The sequence below is a fragment of the Salmo salar genome, chromosome ssa17 (assembly GCF_905237065.1).
Source record: "Salmo salar chromosome ssa17, Ssal_v3.1, whole genome shotgun sequence".
Taxonomy (NCBI): domain Eukaryota; kingdom Metazoa; phylum Chordata; class Actinopteri; order Salmoniformes; family Salmonidae; genus Salmo; species Salmo salar.
Genome location: NC_059458.1, coordinates 64,757,322 through 64,778,796, shown reverse-complemented (window position 1 = coordinate 64,778,796; position 21,475 = coordinate 64,757,322). Strand labels below are relative to the sequence as shown.

The 21,475-nt window shown below is 40.9% G+C and overlaps 1 protein-coding gene across 3 annotated transcripts in view; it reads left to right on the top strand.

Moving 5' to 3' along the window:
* ptn (pleiotrophin) overlaps positions 1–19,789 on the top strand; it is a 52,311-nt gene extending 32,522 nt beyond the window's left edge. For 2 of the 3 annotated variants that reach the window (XM_014153494.2, XM_014153495.2), the window contains exons 2-5: positions 8,273–8,367; positions 8,701–8,874; positions 11,896–12,057; positions 19,002–19,789. In XM_014153494.2, the coding sequence (XP_014008969.1) occupies positions 8,273–8,367; positions 8,701–8,874; positions 11,896–12,057; positions 19,002–19,057 (487 nt within the window). In that variant the 3' untranslated portion in view covers positions 19,058–19,789. 3 annotated transcript variants of the gene reach the window in all.
* The last annotated feature ends 1,686 nt before the right edge of the window (positions 19,790–21,475 follow it).

Below are 21,475 nucleotides of genomic sequence, written 5' to 3'. Positions count from 1 at the left end.
GAAGTGTACATTTCGTTCTTCGGAGTATGACTGTGGTCCAATATTTTGCAGGTAACTTTAGAAAGCTAATACCCCCCAGTCGTTTCTCTTTCTACTGTCTTTTCATCTATTCATTTTAACGGCTCTTTTCTTCCACGGCTAAAAACTTTATTGCCTCCGTTCCTTTGGTTCAAATGCTACTGAAAGGATCAGATAATATGAATAGATAGTATGAATAGATAATATGAATAGATAGTATGAATAGGTAATATGAATAGAGGCTTTAACTATTGAAGCAGTATCAATGAGAGAGGGAGTGGAGCGGGGATGGAGGTGAAGGAGTTTGTGGTGAGCTCCAGGACCCGTCTTGGCCTCTGAGTGGCACAGCCTTTTGTGCATAGCCCTGGAGCGCTTGGAGATTCATTGATGGCCCATCGATTTCAGGCCCAGTGTCTAGCTAGCTATCCTCCATTGCTTCCCTCACTGAGCACCGCCACCGCTGTTCACAGATCAATGGGGAAATGGAGTGTTTGATAGGACTAATTCTGCCTGGCTCATGACTGTGTCTGCCACAGTGTTTCTGTCGAGGGCTGAGGAGGACTGAGGTGCACCCGCCTGCTTGGTGTCGTCCTCCTCTAATGGAGTGGTTGGGGTTGGGCCTCACACGCCTACCCAGCACTCCACACTGTGATCTTCCCCACTACGCCACAGGAAAGAATCCCACTTCATTGTGACAGATAGGAGTGATGACTCATCGTATTAGGCTTTCTCATTTGACTTCCAGTGGTATTCAAACTTTTTCAGCTTGGACCCCATTTTTTTCCCACCAGAATATCTGGGGACCCTACTTTTTTTCACAATAATTTCTCGCGACCCCACCCCACCCCAAATCTAATGACAACCATAAAAGCGGTACATTTACATTTTTTACATCAACAAATAACCTTCAATTCTCATTGAAATGAAAATTAACCAATAAATACTGTGAAGTTGACCATGCATTTGGATTTTGTTTTTGTAACAACGCAGATCTACAGACTGGAATCAAATAAATCTCTAACCAAAGAGAACACAGGCTTCAATCATGCCTGTAAACCTGGCAGTAGTGCTGAGCCATAGTGCTTTTTGAGGTCGGTTTGGTTTCGGTTACATTAAAAATGAAAGGTTTTTGATTTCGGTTTCGATTCTTTGTGTTGAATGCTGTAACAACACAGAATAAAACAATGAATACAAGTCCCATGATGGTAGTGACTGTCCATTACTGCTTATCACTTATTAACCATCATTTATTCACATTACTTTACTTTAATAAAATAATTCAATTCTTGTGTATATTACATTTGTTTTGTTTGATTACTTTCTTAATTCATTCCAAGTCATCATCTAATCTCTATAGAGCTGCTGCCTATGCGTCTGACAAAAATCACTATTTTGTGGTTCTTCAAAGTAAATAATGCATGCTTTTATGACTGCTGAATACAAACTATCAATTACTTTGATCATGTATTTTCAGGTAGAGATACCGGGCCAAGCAACAGCTGCTCTCTATATCACCTCACGATACCGCATTCTTGTCTCCTCCGTAGCAGGCGTAAAGAAACATACATAATTTCATACTGTACTGTCTTTGGAATCACAGACCGGACAATTAGATTATGGTCATTGTAGTTAATTACCATGTTTTACACGCTAAACTATGTAGAATATTGGCCTACTGGAAACTACAACTCCCTACTATATTGCACAGTTCAGGCTGGATCTGATTCATCTATAGAGATACTGTGCAATTTGACTATTGAGCTCACAGAAAAAAACTGAATGAAATAGAACTGATGTCGGTCAATTAGTTGTTTAAAAAACTGACAATAACAGATATGTTTGTTAATCGCTCAGCACTAACCGGCAGCAAGCCAACCTGTTACCTGGATGTCTTGTCTAACAAGCAAAGAAATTCTAAGCTTCTTATAGCAATACATATTACCCAGAATGCATCACAAACCCTACCAATTACCTAATTGACAGTCAACTTCAATAAAGGTATGAAAAAGGTACAAACACATTCAGGTAATATATTCCACATGATAAATATCCCCACATCAATAACAGTCAATAAATGTGATTTTCATAATAAACGGGTGTTAATCGACATCTGGACATACATAATCAGGCAAGACTTTAGCTTATGTGACAGAGGACATTGGACAATAGTCACGAATATATTCACTCAATAAAATTTTATTTTTCGTATAATCTTTATCAAAAACGTTTGTATATTGTCCAGTACAATAATCTGTACTCTTATTTGTTTGGTAAATAAAAAATGTATTAAAAAAATATCTATAAAAATGGACCATTTTGGCACCCAACTGGAGTTTCATCACCTCAACTTTAAATCCCACTGTTATAGGGTGTCTGGTTGTGATATGAGAAGATATAAATCCCACTGTTATAGGGTGTCTGGTTGTGATATGAGGAGATATAAATCCCACTGTTATAGGGTGTCTGGTTGTGATATGAGGAGATATAAATCCCACTGTTATAGGGTGTCTGGTTGTGATATGAGGAGATATAAATCCCACTGTTATAGGGTGTCTGGTTGTGACATGAGAAGATATAAATCCCACTGTTATAGGGTGTCTGGTTGTGATATGAGAAGATATAAATCCCACTGTTATAGGGTGTCTGGTTGTGATATGAGGAGATATAAATCCCACTGTTATAGGGTGCCTGGTTGTGATATGAGAAGATATAAATCCCACTGTTATAGGGTGTCTGGTTGTGATATGAGGAGATATAAATCCCACTGTTATAGGGTGTCTGGTTGTGATATGAGAAGATATAAATCCCACTGTTATAGGGTGTCTGGTTGTGACATGAGAAGATATAAATCCCACTGTTATAGGGTGTCTGGTTGTGATATGAGGAGATATAAATCCCACTGTTATAGGGTGTCTGGTTGTGATATGAGAAGATATAAATCCCACTGTTATAGGGTGTCTGGTTGTGATATGAGGAGATATAAATCCCACTGTTATAGGGTGTCTGGTTGTGATATGAGGAGATATAAATCCCACTGTTATAGGGTGTCTGGTTGTGATATGAGGAGATATAAATCCCACTGTTATAGGGTGTCTGGTTGTGACATGAGGAGATATAAATCCCACTGTTATAGGGTGTCTGGTTGTGATATGAGAAGATATAAATCCCACTGTTATAGGGTGTCTGGTTGTGATATGAGGAGATATAAATCCCACTGTTATAGGGTGCCTGGTTGTGATATGAGGAGATATAAATCCCACTGTTATAGGGTGTCTGGTTGTGATATGAGGAGATATAAATCCCACTGTTATAGGGTGTCTGGTTGTGATATGAGGAGATATAAATCCCACTGTTATAGTGTCTGGTTGTGATATGAGGAGATCTAAATCCCACTGTTATAGGGTGTCTGGTTGTGATATGAGGAGATATAAATCCCACTGTTATAGGGTGTCTGGTTGTGACATGAGGAGATATAAATCCCACTGTTATAGGGTGTCTGGTTGTGATATGAGGAGATATAAATCCCACTGTTATAGGGTGTCTGGTTGTGATATGAGGAGATATAAATCCCACTGTTATAGGGTGTCTGGTTGTGATATGAGGAGATATAAATCCCACTGTTATAGGGTGTCTGGTTGTGATATGAGGAGATATAAATCCCACTGTTATAGGGTGTCTGGTTGTGATATGAGGAGATATAAATCCCACTGTTATAGGGTGTCTGGTTGTGATATGAGGAGATATAAATCCCACTGTTATAGGGTGCCTGGTTGTGATATGAGGAGATATAAATCCCACTGTTATAGGGTGTCTGGTTGTGATATGAGGAGATATAAATCCCACTGTTATAGGGTGTCTGGTTGTGATATGAGAAGATATAAATCCCACTGTTATAGGGTGTCTGGTTGTGATATGAGGAGATATAAATCCCACTGTTATAGGGTGTCTGGTTGTGATATGAGGAGATATAAATCCCACTGTTATAGGGTGTCTGGTTGTGACATGAGAAGATATAAATCCCACTGTTATAGGGTGTCTGGTTGTGATATGAGGAGATATAAATCCCACTGTTATAGGGTGTCTGGTTGTGATATGAGGAGATATAAATCCCACTGTTATAGGGTGTCTGGTTGTGATATGAGGAGATATAAATCCCACTGTTATAGGGTGTCTGGTTGTGATATGAGGAGATATAAATCCCACTGTTATAGGGTGTCTGGTTGTGATATGAGGAGATATAAATCCCACTGTTATAGGGTGTCTGGTTGTGATATGAGAAGATATAAATCCCACTGTTATAGGGTGTCTGGTTGTGATATGAGGAGATATAAATCCCACTGTTATAGGGTGTCTGGTTGTGATATGAGGAGATATAAATCCCACTGTTATAGGGTGTCTGGTTGTGATATGAGGAGATATAAATCCCACTGTTATAGGGTGTCTGGTTGTGATATGAGGAGATATAAATCCCACTGTTATAGGGTGTCTGGTTGTGATATGAGGAGATATAAATCCCACTGTTATAGGGTGTCTGGTTGTGATATGAGGAGATATAAATCCCACTGTTATAGGGTGTCTGGTTGTGATATGAGGAGATATAAATCCCACTGTTATAGGGTGTCTGGTTGTGATATGAGGAGATATAAATCCCACTGTTATAGGGTGTCTGGTTGTGATATGAGGAGATATAAATCCCACTGTTATAGGGTGTCTGGTTGTGACATGAGAAGATATAAATCCCACTGTTATAGGGTGTCTGGTTGTGATATGAGGAGATATAAATCCCACTGTTATAGGGTGTCTGGTTGTGATATGAGGAGATATAAATCCCACTGTTATAGGGTGTCTGGTTGTGATATGAGGAGATATAAATCCCACTGTTATAGGGTGTCTGGTTGTGATATGAGGAGATATAAATCCCACTGTTATAGGGTGTCTGGTTGTGACATGAGAAGATATAAATCCCACTGTTATAGGGTGTCTGGTTGTGATATGAGAAGATATAAATCCCACTGTTATAGGGTGTCTGGTTGTGACATGAGAAGATATAAATCCCACTGTTATAGGGTGTCTGGTTGTGATATGAGAAGATATAAATCCCACTGTTATAGGGTGTCTGGTTGTGATATGAGGAGATATAAATCCCACTGTTATAGGGTGCCTGGTTGTGATATGAGGAGATATAAATCCCACTGTTATAGGGTGTCTGGTTGTGATATGAGGAGATATAAATCCCACTGTTATAGGGTGTCTGGTTGTGATATGAGAAGATATAAATCCCACTGTTATAGTGTCTGGTTGTGATATGAGGAGATCTAAATCCCACTGTTATAGGGTGTCTGGTTGTGATATGAGGAGATATAAATCCCACTGTTATAGGGTGTCTGGTTGTGACATGAGAAGATATAAATCCCACTGTTATAGGGTGTCTGGTTGTGATATGAGGAGATATAAATCCCACTGTTATAGGGTGTCTGGTTGTGATATGAGGAGATATAAATCCCACTGTTATAGGGTGTCTGGTTGTGATATGAGGAGATATAAATCCCACTGTTATAGGGTGTCTGGTTGTGATATGAGGAGATATAAATCCCACTGTTATAGGGGTGTCTGGTTGTGATATGAGGAGATATAAATCCCACTGTTATAGGGTGTCTGGTTGTGACATGAGAAGATATAAATCCCACTGTTATAGGGTGTCTGGTTGTGATATGAGAAGATATAAATCCCACTGTTATAGGGTGTCTGGTTGTGATATGAGGAGATATAAATCCCACTGTTATAGGGTGTCTGGTTGTGATATGAGGAGATATAAATCCCACTGTTATAGGGTGTCTGGTTGTGATATGAGGAGATATAAATCCCACTGTTATAGGGTGTCTGGTTGTGATATGAGGAGATATAAATCCCACTGTTATAGGGTGTCTGGTTGTGATATGAGAAGATATAAATCCCACTGTTATAGGGTGTCTGGTTGTGACATGAGAAGATATAAATCCCACTGTTATAGGGTGTCTGGTTGTGATATGAGGAGATATAAATCCCACTGTTATAGGGTGTCTGGTTGTGATATGAGATATAAATCCCACTGTTATAGGGTGTCTGGTTGTGATATGAGGAGATATAAATCCCACTGTTATAGGGTGTCTGGTTGTGACATGAGAAGATATAAATCCCACTATTTGAAATGATCTATGGGTGTTGGGAGGGATAGTGAGAAAAAACAGAGGACAGAACAGGGTTTGATTCAAGAATCAACGGTGCGTTGATCTTTTTTTCTTCTGGCTCAATGTTTCCTGGCTGTTAGTCTGTCAGATTATTTACCTCAGTTTGGATCTCACTATGGGCCAATGCGGGTGAAGTAGCACCTTAGGAAGTCAAACCCACATTACTTTTCACAGGGTTCAAGGCTGCAAAAAATCGTAACTTTATCCCCAAATACAGTGAAATATCATACGATATCCTGGGTATGGTACAGTATGCATGGTGTGTACAGCATCTGACAACTCAGGTATTATCGATTGGGCTCTATAGTAGTGGGGCCAGTAACCAAAAGGTTGCTGGTTTGAATATCCGAGCCAACAAGGTGGAAATTCGATGTGCCCTTGAGCAAGGCATTTAAGCCTAATTAGTTTTTTTTTGTAAACGTTTACAATGGAGATGCGTATGTAGCATCTAAAAGTCAAGTGTACTGAATCAATCCATTCATCCATTATGGAAAGTGTTGTCATTCTCTGAGAGACAGAAAGGGATTTGGTGTAAATATTTCATGCACAGCGCCAGTGAGTGAAAGGAGGAACACTTGATTCCATTGCAATGAGGGGAACACTGTAGTCTACCCCTCAGCATACTATGCTGTCTGAACATAATGTACTGAACGCTGCAGGAGGTTGATATCCCCCTTTAACCTGTAGCCTTCCTCAACTACTCCTGGACTGTAACTCATCAGCAGACTGCTTATGAATCATTAAAGGGAAAGACTTCTTCTTTGAGAAGTCACAATGTCGTAGCTTCCAAAATGGGTTGGTTGCAAACCTGGAGTATGATTGGGGAATTTCTCAGAAAATACTTTAGACCTCGCAGGTTGTCTATTTTTTTAGAAACGATCAAAGCTATTGGACTAACAAGATTTTTCTCGGAATAGAGCGAGGAATGGAACATTGACTGAGCAGTTTGACTGACACAAAACTGCTTCTGGCAAGAAAACAGTCTGTCTAAAGGGGTCCTCAAATCCAATCAAATGTTATTCTGCCTCTCAATTAATGTGGGTATGCCGTATGCTTCCACTGTTGGGGGTTCAAGCCCTGTATTGTAAGGGTTCAGATGAGTTAAACTCAGAGTAGACTCATTAAATTTAGATGCACTGAGAGCAGACGTGAATTCAACCAGTGAACACTCTATTAACAATGGCTAATAATAAAATTAAGGAGAGAGTTTGAATGGCATCTTTTTAAATTGATTATCACGTTGCCTACATCGCTGATAGACGTGGGGTGCATCAACTTCTGCAGTCTCAAACTGGAGAGGACTAAAAATACAGGGCCAAGTGCACCAGGGCGGCGGTAAGAGCCATGTCAGCTCATGATTAATTAAAATTGCCGAATGTAAATGATTTCCCCGCCAGGCTGTACCTTTTGCAGTAATTTGGACACAGTGGAGCATTTTGGCATCCAAGACGCTTGGTAATTGCTTAAATCTCACGCTGATTCCCCTTCTGTGGGTTTTAGGGTATCTCCAAAATAAACAGGGGGAAAGTGAAAAGAGGGAATGAATGCGCTAATTCCACCACCCAGAGTTCCCTAGCACAGCAGCACCCGCGATTAGAGCGGTGCTTCTCTTTATTGGGCCGCTGGGAGGCCGGAGAGCGCCTGGAGGGGAAACAGTTAGTCTATTCATAAAGTACATGCAAAAAAGGTGTATTTCTATTTCCAAATCATCTGTATCATTGTCTGACAGCCTATAATTTCCCCATGTCATCATACACGTCTGTAGACACGAGCACAGTGCAGCACACAGCAGCCCATTGTGGCAAATAACAACCGTTTATTCCACAAAGAGCCTGAGCTTGCCTTCACCTGTAACTGTGAAGCATACGTGTAAGTAGGGGCATGCTGTGGTTCTTTGTCAGGTCTGCCCCTTCATCTGAAGAAATGAGAGGGTGGTGAAGGGGAGGCCTTCGATGGAATGTCTCCCACAGAGTTACATATGTTGCTGTACTTGTTATTCCTCTGTGTCTGTTCTCCCTCTCTCCTAGCATGACAGGACAGCAGCAATGGACGCTTCTGGCCGTCATGGCCCTCCTGGTCCTCACAGTGACAGCAGGCGAGGGGGGGAAAGCTGAGAAACAAGGTGAGAAACACCAGCAGATTGGTAGCAGTCAGACAGACAGATGATATGTGGATGGAGAGGGATCTCCTATTACAGTACCTGCTACAAGGTATGAATGGTAATTTGATGTAAATCTCAAATCAGGTCAGATTTGTGTATAATACACTTTAAGCAGGGGGGCTCACTGCAGACTCACAATGACAGATGCATATCTCGGTGCTTTATATATTTGAATACTTTGACCTTTCACGGTGGTAGTGTACCTCTAGCCTGGCCTAATTACAGCCCACATAATTATGTCCCAGACATGACTGCTGTAATAGGTTGGGTGTGTGTGTGTGTGTGATCCTGCAGGGAAGAAGGAGCGTAAGTCGGACTGTGGGGAGTGGCAGTGGAGTGTGTGCGTGGCCAATGAGGGTGACTGCGGCCTGGGCACCAGGGAAGGCACACGCACTGGCACCGACTGCAAGCAGACCATCAAGACCCAGCGCTGCAAGATCCCCTGTAACTGGAAGAAGCAATTTGGAGGTGTGTGTGTGGTCATGGGGAGCGGACTCAAAACACATTTACAATACAGCACGAACATGACCTGTCTAGGGACTTTATGTCATGCTTTTAGTCATATTTTTTGTTGTGTGTCCATGTCCATTAAAGGGGAAAACATTCTGCTACTCAATGGAGTAGGATTTCAGTTTTGCTTCCAATTCAGTGAATGGACATCCCCAGAGAATGATGGCCTGGTTCAGGAAATTACAGCCTGGGTGTATACAGCAGAGATGTGTGTCATATCCAAACAGAGCATGGGCTACTTGCTTATAGAGCACCACTTACTCCTCATTCAGCTCACGCTCAGGCTTGAACCCAAGATCTCTGCTTTGCTAGCACACGTGACCACCCACCTGAAGTGTCTTACCAGTCAGCGCCACATGAAAAGCTAGCTATTCTCTGGCGCAAGTGGGGACACTTCAGGCTGAGGAGTAAGGTTCACACATGCCCATATGCTACATGTGTTCACTGCCAAATTATAGGTACAGAGGCACACGCTTTTAGAGCACTCTGTTTTGAAGAACCCTGTAGAATTCCCAGAACAATGGTCCTGTCAACCCCTCCTCATCCCCCCCCCCCTGCTCCCCTCAGCCGAGTGCCCTGGGAATTCAGAGCCAGGTGACAGCGGCCCAAGCTTTTATCTGAGAGGAGTAGGGAAACGAGTGTCACAGCCAAGAGGGAGCTACGCCAGAGTCCAACAAAAGGAAGGGAGAGAGGGATGGAGGGATGACAGACACACAAACAGACACACAAACACGCACACACACACACACGAATGCAGACACATTCTTACACACAAGAACGGGGCATGGCTATCCTTTCCTGGAACTGCCCTGCATCCTTGGGGGAGGAGTTTAAGGAGGACTGACTATAATGTAAAATAAGATCCTTAATGAAATCCAACCTGTAGACTGCTTAAACGTTTTCCTTCCATAAAGAGAATAAAAGATAAAGTGAGAGAGTGGAGGCCCTCTTTGAAAGGCAGAGAATGCCAGACTGTCTGTGTATGGGAAAGACAGATGGAATCTTCAGAGTGGAGAAACTGGGCAAAATGGAGCATAAAGGAGACAATCCGGTCTTGGCAGGGAAATCCATACACTGGCTAATAACACGGTGCACTAGTTGGTGGTTGATAAAGAAAGTCCTGGGGCTGAGAATAGTTGGAATGTAAATATTTTTGCAAATATTACCGGTTCTGGTGTTTTTGAGGAAAAGATCAGATTATTTAATGGATAAAACTAAAATTAATCAGACATTATATGAAAAGAATGACCTTTTCCAGTAAAAGAAAGGATGTTCCAGAACAGCAGCTCTCTGAGCTTGAGGGTCCAGGTCTTAATTGCTAATTCTAGGCCGAAAAATGTAATTACATTTAATTTTCTGCTTGATCAGCTGTATTAAACCTATGGGATGTCTTCTGGGTGCTACAATCACCATAACACAAGCAACCTGGACTTAGGGGTAAACGTAACATAGAAATTACAAATCTGGGACACTCAAATTAGTTTGATATGGTATGTATTCATTTGTGGCTGTCCATCCATTTTCTATGATATGTTACAAATTACAATTCGTATGATATGTTATGAATTGCAATTCATATAATATATTACAAATCTGCAATACGTATGATATGTTAATTATTCTAATTCGTTGTGAATGTTAACTAGGTGGCTAAGTGGCTAACTCTAACATTAGCTAGGTGGTAGAGCCAGTTTGAGCTGTTCTGTGAAGGGAGTCGTACACAGCGTTGTACGAGATTTTCAGTTTCTTGGCAATTTCTTACATGGAATAGCCTTCATTTCTCAGAACAAGAACAGACTGACGAGTTTCAGAAGAAAGTTATTTGTTTCTGGCCATTTTGAGCCTGTAATCGAACCCACAAATGCTGATGCTCCAGATAGTCAACTAGTCTAAAGAAGGCCAGTTTTATTACTTCTTTAATCAGCACAACAGTTTTCAGCTGTGCTAACATAATTGCAAAAGGGTTTTCTAATGATCAATTAGCCATTTAAAATGATAAACTCGGATTAGCTAACACAACGTGCCATTGGAACACAGGCGTGATGGTTGCTGATAATGGGCCTCTGTATGCCTATGTAGAAATTCCATAAAAAAATCTGCCATTTACAGCTACAATAGTCATTTAAAACATGAACAATGTCTACACTGTATTTCTGATCAAGGATTAGCCCCTTTTTTTCAATTTTCGCCTAAAAAGACATACCCAAAACTAGCTGCCTGTAGCTCAGGCCCTGAAGCAAGGATATGCATATTCTTGGTACCATTTGAAAGGAAAAACGTTGAAGTTTATGGAAATGTGAAAGGAATGTAGTAGAATATAACACAATAGATCTGGTAAAAGACAATACAAAGAAAAAACCAACCGTTCTTTTGTATTTTCTTTGTACCATCATCTTTGAAATGCAAGAGAAAGGCCATAATGTATTATTCCAGCCCAGGTGCAATTTAGATTTTGGCCACTAGATGGCATCAGTGTATGTGCAACGTTTTAGACCCTATTCCAATGAACCATTGCATTTCTGCTCAACATTTTGTATCAAGACTGCCCAAATGTGCCTAATTTGTTTATTATTAACTTTTCATGTTCAAAATTGTGCACTTTCCTCAAACAACAGCATGGCATTATTTCACTGTAATAGCTACTGTAAATTGGACAGTGCAGTTAGATTAACAAGAATTGTAGCTTTCTGCCAATATCAGATATGTCTATGTCCTGGGAAATGTTCTTGTTACTTACAACCTCATGCTAATCGCATTAGCCTACGTTAGCTCAACCGTCCCGTGGAAGGGACACCGATCCCAATTATTCATGTTATTTTAATGGACAAAAAATGTACTTTTCTTTAAAAAACAAGGCATTTCTAAGTGACCCCAAGCTTTTGAACGGTAGTGTATAAACATTAGGTATGTCTGTAACAATCCTGTAAAATGTGTGTTTTGTATTGTACATGTATGTCTGTTGTAACCATCTCTCTGCAGGTGAATGCAAGTATGACTTCCAGGCCTGGGGAGAGTGTGACATGGCGACGGGGAAAAAGAACCGGACAGGGGTGCTGAAACGCGCTCTCATGGATGCTACCTGTCCTAACACAGTGAGCGCCACCAAGCCCTGCGGCAAGATCCCCAAGACCAAGCTGCAAGGTAGAATGAGGGGGAGTGTGGGAGAGCATACCAGCAAAGCCATAGATTTACATATATAGTACATATATGTCTTTACCAGTAGTGTATATCCTGAGGGATTTGAATTGTAAGCTAAACCCCTGCAAAGGGAACACATGTTTAGTGAATGCTTAACTTACAATACCAGGAAATAGTGTAGGTACCAGTCAATATATCACTAGGCTAAAAATCTATATACAGTACCAGTCAAAAGTTTGGACACACCTACTCATTCAAGGGTTTTTCTTTATTTTGACTATTTTCTACATTGTACAATTATAGTGAAGACATCAACACTATGAAATAACACATGGAATCATGTAATAACCATAAAAAGTGTTAAACAAATCAAAATATTTGTTATATTTTAGATTCTTCAAAGTAGCCATGCTTTGCCTTGATGACAGCTTTGCACACACATTCTCTCAACCAGCTTCACTTGGAATGCTTTTCCAACAGTCTTGATGGAGTTCCCACATATATTGAGCACTTGTTGGCTGCTTTTCCTTCACTCTGCGGTCCAACTCATCCCAAACCATCTCAATTGGGTTGAGGTCGGGTGATTGTGGAGGCCAGGTCATCTGATGCAGCACTCCATCACACTCCTTCTTGGTCAAATAGCCCTTACACAGCCTGGAGGTGTGTTAGGTCATTGTCCTGTTGAAAACAAATGATAGTCCCACTAAGCACAAACCAGATGGGATGGCGTGTCGCTACAGAATGCATCAGACCAAAGGACAGATTTCCACCGTTCTAATGTCCATTGCTCGTGTTTCTTGGCCCAAGCAAGTCTCTTCTTATTATTGGTGTCCTTTAGTAATGGTATCTTTGCAGCAATTCAACCATGAAGGCCTGATTCTAGCTGTCTCCTGTGAACAGTTGGTGCTGAGATGTGTCTGTTACTTGAACTCAGTGAAGCATTTATTTGGGCTGCAATTTCTGAGGCTGGTAATTCTAATTAACTTATTTTTTTTAATTTTTTTATTTAACCTTTATTTAACTAGGCAGGTCAGTTAAAAAAAAATTCTTATTTTACAATGATGGCCTACCCTGGCCAAACCCTCCCTTAACCTGGATAATGCTGGGCGCCGCCCTATGGGACTTACGATCACGGCCGGTTTTATACAGCCCGGGATCAAACCAGGGTATGTAATGATGCCTCTAGCACTGAGATGCAGTGCCTTAGACTCTGTGCCACTCAGGAACCCTTATCCTCTGCAGCAGAGATAACTGGGTCTTCCTTTCCTGTGGCGGTCCTCATGAGAGCCAGTTTTATCATAGCACTTGATGGTTTTTGCGAATGTGCTTGATGAAACTTTCAAAGTTCATGAAATGTTCCGTATTGACTGACCTTGAAGTAATGATGGACTGTCGTTTCTCTTTGCTTATTTGTGCTGTTCTTGCCATAATATGGACTTGGTCTTTTACCAAATAGTGCTATCTTCTGTATACCACCCCTACCTTGTCACAACACAACAGATTGGCTCAAATGCATTAAGAAGGAAAGAAATTCAACAAATGTACTTTTAACAAGGCACACTTTGAAATGCATTCCAGGTGACTACCTTATGAAGCTGGTTGAGAGAATGCAAAGCTTTCATCAAGGCAAAGGGTGGCTACTTTAAAGGGTGGCTACTATAAAATATATTTGGATTTGTTTAACACTTTTTTTGGTTACTACATGATTCCATATGTGTTATTTCATAGTTTTAATGGCTTCACTATTATTCTACAATGTAGAAAATAGTCAAAATAAAGAAAAAGCCTTGAATGAGTAGGTGTGTCCAAACTTTTGACTGGTACTGTACATGGTTGGAGAGGACAAAACACAAAGTTAAAGGATCCATTTTAAACACAATAGTCAATACATTGGAGAGTGAATCTCCATAAATGTGCGGAAGCGTTGGAAGATGATATTACTTTCGGGTAATTAAACCGTCAGAAAAGGACCATTTTCACCTGCTCCCTTTATGCTTCATATTTAAAGCACGTCGCCACTTTCAGTCAACTTTTTTCTTCCTTTAACCTTGCTAACGTATATTTATTAGCATATTATTTGGCAGTACTTTCACAGCTCACGCCAATGACATCCTGCTGAAGACGCCACATCCTGCTGAATGATTCATTCTGCGATAGTGCTAGACTTGTCAGAGATTCATGTTTAATCCAGCTCCACGATGGTGGAATTAGCCCCTTCACTGAGCCTAAAATGTTCAGTGGGAGTGATTTCTATAACTCTTCAACTAGGGTGAACTAAGGTAAATACAAGTATTGAGCAGTCAAGTATGAAAATGTAATGCTGCATTCTCTCAGTAACTGCCAGTAGACATCTAGACTCACCCATTTAAAGAAGACAACAGGAGACGTCAAGAAACATTGATTTTTCTCTTTCAATTATGTAAAGCAGTGAGACTGAGATGGTCATGTGAGTTTGTCCAAACAGAACTACAGATCGCAGAACGTGACATGCAGGGATTGCAGATTGTGGTTTTAGTTGGCATTTCGCCCAACAGACATTATAGATTTCTAATGTATTTAGTCTTGGTTCATTTCACCTGTCTGATACAATGAACTAAATGAGTATCTTAATAGAATAATGATATTTTGATATCAATTAAATTGCATATTCAATATTTAGGTGAGTCACAGTTAGCCCTGTTTGTCTAACTACTTCATTCAATGCGCTGATGAACATTGCCATTCATCATTCGTCAAACCATGTTTAACATAAAACATTTTTTGCCATTCAGTTTGTTATAAGATCTCATGTCCAAACTTGACAAAATGTTCCAAAAGTAAATCAGATGAATACTTCAGTTCAGTGCTCCATCATTAATACAGTGACAGAATGTTACCAACATGTAGAAGACAACACAAAGATTTTCATCTATTTTCCCCACATAAACTGCCACTTGTCTGTTATTTAGCTGATGACTCCCACTGTTAAAACCAATCAAGTGAGAACAGAAGTTGTTTAAACATCGAATGAATGCTGCACGATGTTGCCAGTAAAGGACTCATGGGGCTAGTGTGTACATTGTGTCCAATCTGACTGCGTTTTGAGAAGTAGGCTACAGTGGTGATATGTTGAGAGTGTGAAACTGGAATCAGGGTAGATTTGGCAGCAGTAATCTGCTATATGAGAGGGTGTGCCAGAACAGAACAGACTCTCCAGGAGCGACTGGACCAGAGCCTCATTGTGTTTCAGGCAGGTTGCTTATAGTTAAGACAGTTTTCCTGCTCGAGGACAGAGAAAAACACTCACCCCTGTCAATCTGATTGTGATTTTGGGTTCAATTCAAGTTTCCCTCGCATCCTAATAACCTGGGAGTTAGGGAAATCAAAAGGGTAAAAAGCTGGTAAGACTGTAAGACTCACTGTGACAGAAAAAACATGTCAGATTGACAGTGGAGTGGAACCCCTGGCTTGGTTAATGGCTCTCGAAAAAAACTACAATATCTTTACACATAATCCGAGCAAAGCCTATTTAGGATGTCACATGTAAGGAATCTGATCCAAATTAAAAGCATATTTGTGATGGTGTATTTCTTCAGTGCACATGCATTTCAGTGACAGAAATAGCAAGGTGACACAGAAATAACATGATTTCTTCAGTGATTAACATTTAATCGTAATCTCTATTCTGTGTGTGTGTGTGTGTGTGTGTGTGTGTGTGTGTGTGTGTGTGTGTGTGTGTGTGTGTGTGTGTGTGTGTGTGTGTGTGTGTGTGTGTGTGTGTGTGTGTGTGTGTGTGTGTGTGTGTGTGTGTGTGTGTGTGTGTGTGTGTGTGTGTGTGTGTGTGCGCAAGCACATGAGCAGGATTGCATAGCACTGTACCTGTATGAATGATCATATACTCCCAAATGAATCCTGTGTGATGGAGGCCAGTCCTGTTTTAAGTCGGGCCTACTGCCCTGGGGAGGGTGAGAACCACAGTGTGAAAAGAGGGAGGGATGATGGTGGAGAAGAAGAATGGAGAGAGTTGAAAAGAAAGACCTGCTATCTGAGAGTATGATTTCCCATGTCTGCCATTTGACAGATAAGCCCTGGTAAGCTAAAGGGTTACTGGGAAACAGAGAGGCTGACAATGTTTGTGTGTGTGAGTGTGTGTGAGTGCGTGTGTGTGTGTGAGTGCGTGTGTGTGTGGTGTGTGTGTGTGTGTGTGTGTGTGTGTGTGTGTGTGTGTGTGTGTGTGTGTGTGTGTGTGTGTGTGTGTGCGCTTGCCTCTGTGTGTGTTTGTGTGTGTTGGAAGGGGATTCCAGGCCAGTCAGAGTCACAAAGGAGGGATCAGAGGACTTGTAATGAACCCCGGCTACAGAGCGAGGGACTATCTCACTTCCGGCTGGGGCCACCATATCCACCCAGTCATATTTACAATTCTAAACAGCCACCTTGTCTGCTGCTGCCAGGAGCAATGGAGAAAACATCTGTCAGGCCTATAGTCTTGAGGAGACAATGCAGCAAAGCAGCAAGGGAGCGATCTGAGATTCAGTGTCAGCTTCTCCCTTGTCTAACCTCAGGTAGAGACGGGCCCCACGGAATGAAACGGAAAGGCCGGAAAACAGAGAGCGACAGAAATGAAGCAGAAATGAAACATTATGAATACCTGTAGAATTCTCCTCGCTCCTTACTCAGAAGAATGAGCAGGGTAGCCACAGTGGGGAGCGGAGAATGTCAGAGATGATTTGGGGGGAAACAAAAGGCTTTATAGTGATGAAAACCCTGTGGCTGCCGTCAAGGAGTTGTTTTGGGGCCGGCGACGGTTTATCATTCCCCTGAGAAGGGCTGTGTTGTTGTGTCTCTGTGTACAAGAAAGCCCATTCAGACACAGAATTCAGTCTTATTGCACTCGGCCTGTTTCACGGTATCCCGGTTAAAAACACATTCTCTCCGAGCCGCTCTAATTATTATGAGTCTGTGTTAAAAGTGCGGTGGCAGAAATGAGAGCGGAGAGAGTACACAGTAATGTGCCTATGCAGCAGAAAGCACTCCGGCATGGTGAGAGCTCCAATCTCACAGACAGGGCTCGCAGAGGGAATGTGATTCTCTCTGTCTCCCTAGGGAGCCAAATGTGCTGACAAAGGCACAGGCAAAAACACAGTTAAACAAATTAAAACTGGCCAAACAAATGGAGCGAGGAGCAATTTTCAGTGGATTTGTATGAACACCCACGTCCCAATCTCCAAACTCACAGAACTCTCTCGGCTTGTCCGCAACCCGTATGCTTATGAGAAATGTATAGATTAGATAGCAGGTCCCTGGGACGTTGACGTTAGCATTATATTTGAGGAGGATTCGAGTGATTGCACACACATTATGCAAGTTAGTAGCACAGGCAACATCTGGTAGGCTATCATCAATCAGTTAGACACTTGTGAATCATGAGTCATCTCTAGGTCTGTGCATTGGCCTGATGCATATCGACCCTTACAACGGGTTCATTTATACCCACTTATTAGTGATTTGTAAATTCTATACACGTAAGTAATCATTACTTCTGTATTTACCGATGGATTGCATGTTCATTTATTAGGGATAAAACATTAGCATGGGGATGATTTACAATACATTATATGCTGCTTATCATCACATTCTTCACATGAATGCTCCACTGCTGATAGGATGTTTCACATAGATTACTAAAGGGCATGTGAAGGATAAGGAAATGATTCCTCAATGTTTACATGACTTTGTTCATGTTTAATGCTGATGGCTTATTGTACTGTATACGACTTGGCTTGGTACTGTACATTGGCTAATGCTGCATTGGTGGTGAGTAGATCGATTCATGTGCTGTAAATTTAAATCCAGTTTGAATCGTTCTAATATGTTGTAGTGGAGCGGCAACGTACAGTAGTATTGATGGAGTGTTTGTTTATGTTGAGGACGTTTTTCTCAGAATAGCTGGAGAGGGTGGCGAGGCTTTCATCAACAAATTGACGTGGGAGGATCTTAAATTAGTGGCAGGTGGGAACTTGCTTTAGATCAGGTACAAAACAAACAGGTGTTGATTAGCCAGTTGACATCCTCGTCTGTTACCGCCCACCAACAACATCCCACCCTGTAATCTACAATGATAGGAGCTCCTGGGGGAAACAGACTTTAGATGAGTCCTGCCTTTTCCTTGCTGTTTACTTTCCTCCTCACGCTCTTCTAAACACAGACAGACAGACAGACAGACAGACAGACAGACAGACAGACAGACAGACAGACAGACAGACAGACAGACAGACAGACAGACAGACAGACAGACAGACAGACAGACAGACAGACAGACAGACAGACAGACAGACAGACAGACGAGACAGACAGACAGACAGACAGACAGACAGACAGACAGACAGACAGACAGACAGACAGACAGACAGACAGACAGACAGACAGACAGACAGACAGACAGACAGACAGACAGACAGACAGACAGACAGACAGACAGACAGACAGACAGACAGACAGACAGACAGCAGAATATATGTATGGAGGGTGTGTGTGGGGGTTATGTTGCTCCTGTTCATCAGACCAGAGAAGGGGATATGGACTGTGGTTCCTGTCACAGCTGTCAGGTACTAAAGCCACTCTTGTGGGACGATGATAAAGCACTTTTCATGTTTGTCCACATGCACAGTAAACCTGCACTCCTCAGTCCAGTGGTAGGATTAGCAACACACCCAGGGAATGAGTGAGCGAGACAGGAGCTTGTAGTGGAGTGCCAGTTAAGGCCCAAATAAAAATAGCAAAAGATATTCCCTGTTTGATGACCAATGACATGTTCTACTAAAACCCAAATGGTTGATGATATCTGAAAAACTAGCAAATTCACTTTTCATGGAAGACTGAAAGGCAGGTTATAATCTTCTAAAACCTGACTGCAGGGTAAGTGACAGTAGGCATGTAGATTCTAACCTGATGCCCACCTGTTCTTGCAGATGCCAAGAAGCCGAAGCGGGAGGGGAAGAAGAGGGAACGCACCCTGATGGATTAGTGGTGCATCATGGGAAGCAGGAAGTGGAAGTTGATGCTTATACTGCCCTATCTCAACATGGTTCCTATTTGTTTGTCCTGTAGGTTTATATGTATTTCTTTCCTAATTTCTCATAGGAAAATCTTGTAGGGGATTTAATACTCTGTGTGAATAATACAAATTAAGCATTTCTTACTAAAATGCTTACCTTAACATTTTTCAGTGTCATTGTTGGAAAAACTAAATATATTGGATTTTTGTTCATATTACATAACATCCTTTTTGTTTGAGGTGACAAAATTATTCTCAAATAAAACATCCTTTCTTGCATGTCTTGATTTAAAGCAGCTTCAAGTTAAAACCTCATGTCTTTACTGGGGTTTTAAAGGTTATTTTGCTGGTTCCCTCAACAGAAAAATTGCTAACAACTTTTGTAACAATTTGAGGGAATACGTTAATAAGAAACATAAGTACTCATTGATGTAAAGGAAATTCCTTTTCTAATGTTATCTACAGTGAAAGATGTAAACTATTGTCAGATGACTGTATACATTAGATACTGTACAGTTGTTAGTGTGTAAGAGGTTGTGTCCAGTATTAGTTCTGGTCCTCCTGCTATTATACCTCACTTTGTAGTTCCCCCGCTCTCCAGGTGAACTCTGAGTAAAACTGTTATTGTAGTTTACAACTGGAGTTGACCTGTCCTAATTATCGACTACATTTAAAAAAATAAAGTTTGAAATGATGTCCAAATATGTGTAATGTTTACTCATCCTGATTGAAGTAATTGCATGTTCATATGAAATTATGGAGGCTTAATATGAAAGCTAAATAAAAACCTAATGTGCGTAATTTCCAATTCCGACCAAACAAGTGATACATTTCTCCACACCACTATCATTTCAATAATCTGGACACAAAATGCCATGAAACATTTTTCATACATTTTATTTGAATTGATTTAAAAATTGAATATGACACCATAACTCCACTGAATATGGTTAATATTTTACAGCTTCATAAGTGAGTGGCCAGTGATATTAACACTCAACTTCACTGTCCAGAACTACTAAACAATCAACTAATGGCCCAAAGGAAATAACTAACATTATTACTGTACATTAGGGGTGAGGGAGTATCATATTAGGATAAGGGAGGGTGAGAAGGGAAGGGAACATTCAGATAGCTATTATTAAACATGTGTAGACCAATGTACATTTCAACTGTACCTCATCCAAATGACGTATAATGTATACTATAGAGATATATACAATTCAAATAATACGTTTTTAACAGACAATATATCGACCGTATTAGGAGCCGTGAGCCACAGTGGATGAGAGCACAATGATTCGATTTACATACTGACGCAACTGAAAAATGAACACCCTGTACACTCGTAAGAAAAAAAAGGAGCTATCTAGAACCTTAAAGGGTTCTTCGGCTGTCCCCATAGGAGAACCCTTTCAAAGAACTATTTTTGGTTCCAGATAGAGCTCTTTTGGGTTTCATGTAGAACACTTTCCACACAGGGTTCTACGTGGAACCAAAAAGGGTTCTCCCTGGAACCAAAAATGGTTCTCCTATGGGGACAGCTGAAGAACCTTTTGGAAGATTGTACATTGCTGTATATACATTTTCCACAAAATAGGTTTTTATCATTTGTATTGTGTTTGTCCATTTGAAGAGATATTTCAGTGAAGTCACACCTGCAATGGTTCAAAATGGTTCATTCCCTCGAGACAAGACTTAGAATATGTTTCAATAACAATTCCCCCAGATATCTGGAAGAAGTCCAGATGTTTCCAATACTACACTGCATGTTGTAGCAGCTGGTCTCACAGTTTCTCCCTACGGTCAGTCTGTGTCCCTTTTCACTCATCACTCATTTACAAGTTGAGACAAAATGGATGCCGAACACACATCAGCACTTCATTGTTTGTCAGTAATGGATTTTTTTCTCTACAGATTCAGCAGGTTACCACTTGATTCTCCTCTTCGGCTGATCGTCAGTCTCACAAAGCCCAAACATGCAACAGAGTAAAAAAAAAGTGGGACAGTTGAGTGTACTTTAGTTCAGTTTTAAATGTCACACGGCAGTGGTCCGTTCTCTAGAAATCATTCTCTCAGAATTGCATTTGTTTTCTCATTCACTAAACGATGATTCTTTCTTTCCCACCATAATATTGTCACTCCAATAAACACATGTTCCATCTGGATGTAGTACTCATCTAACACATACTGATACACTGTTCAATTCTAGATTTTGTACAACAATATAATAGATATAGCTTTATAAAACGTGATACAAAATGTACAGTATGATGACCATGTTGTGTTTACATGTGTTTAGGCAAAAATAAATGTTTGTCTTGTATCTTTGTCTTTCAGAGTGTGTCTTTGGAAGCCACTTGCTTTTGAGACACTTTTCAAACAGGG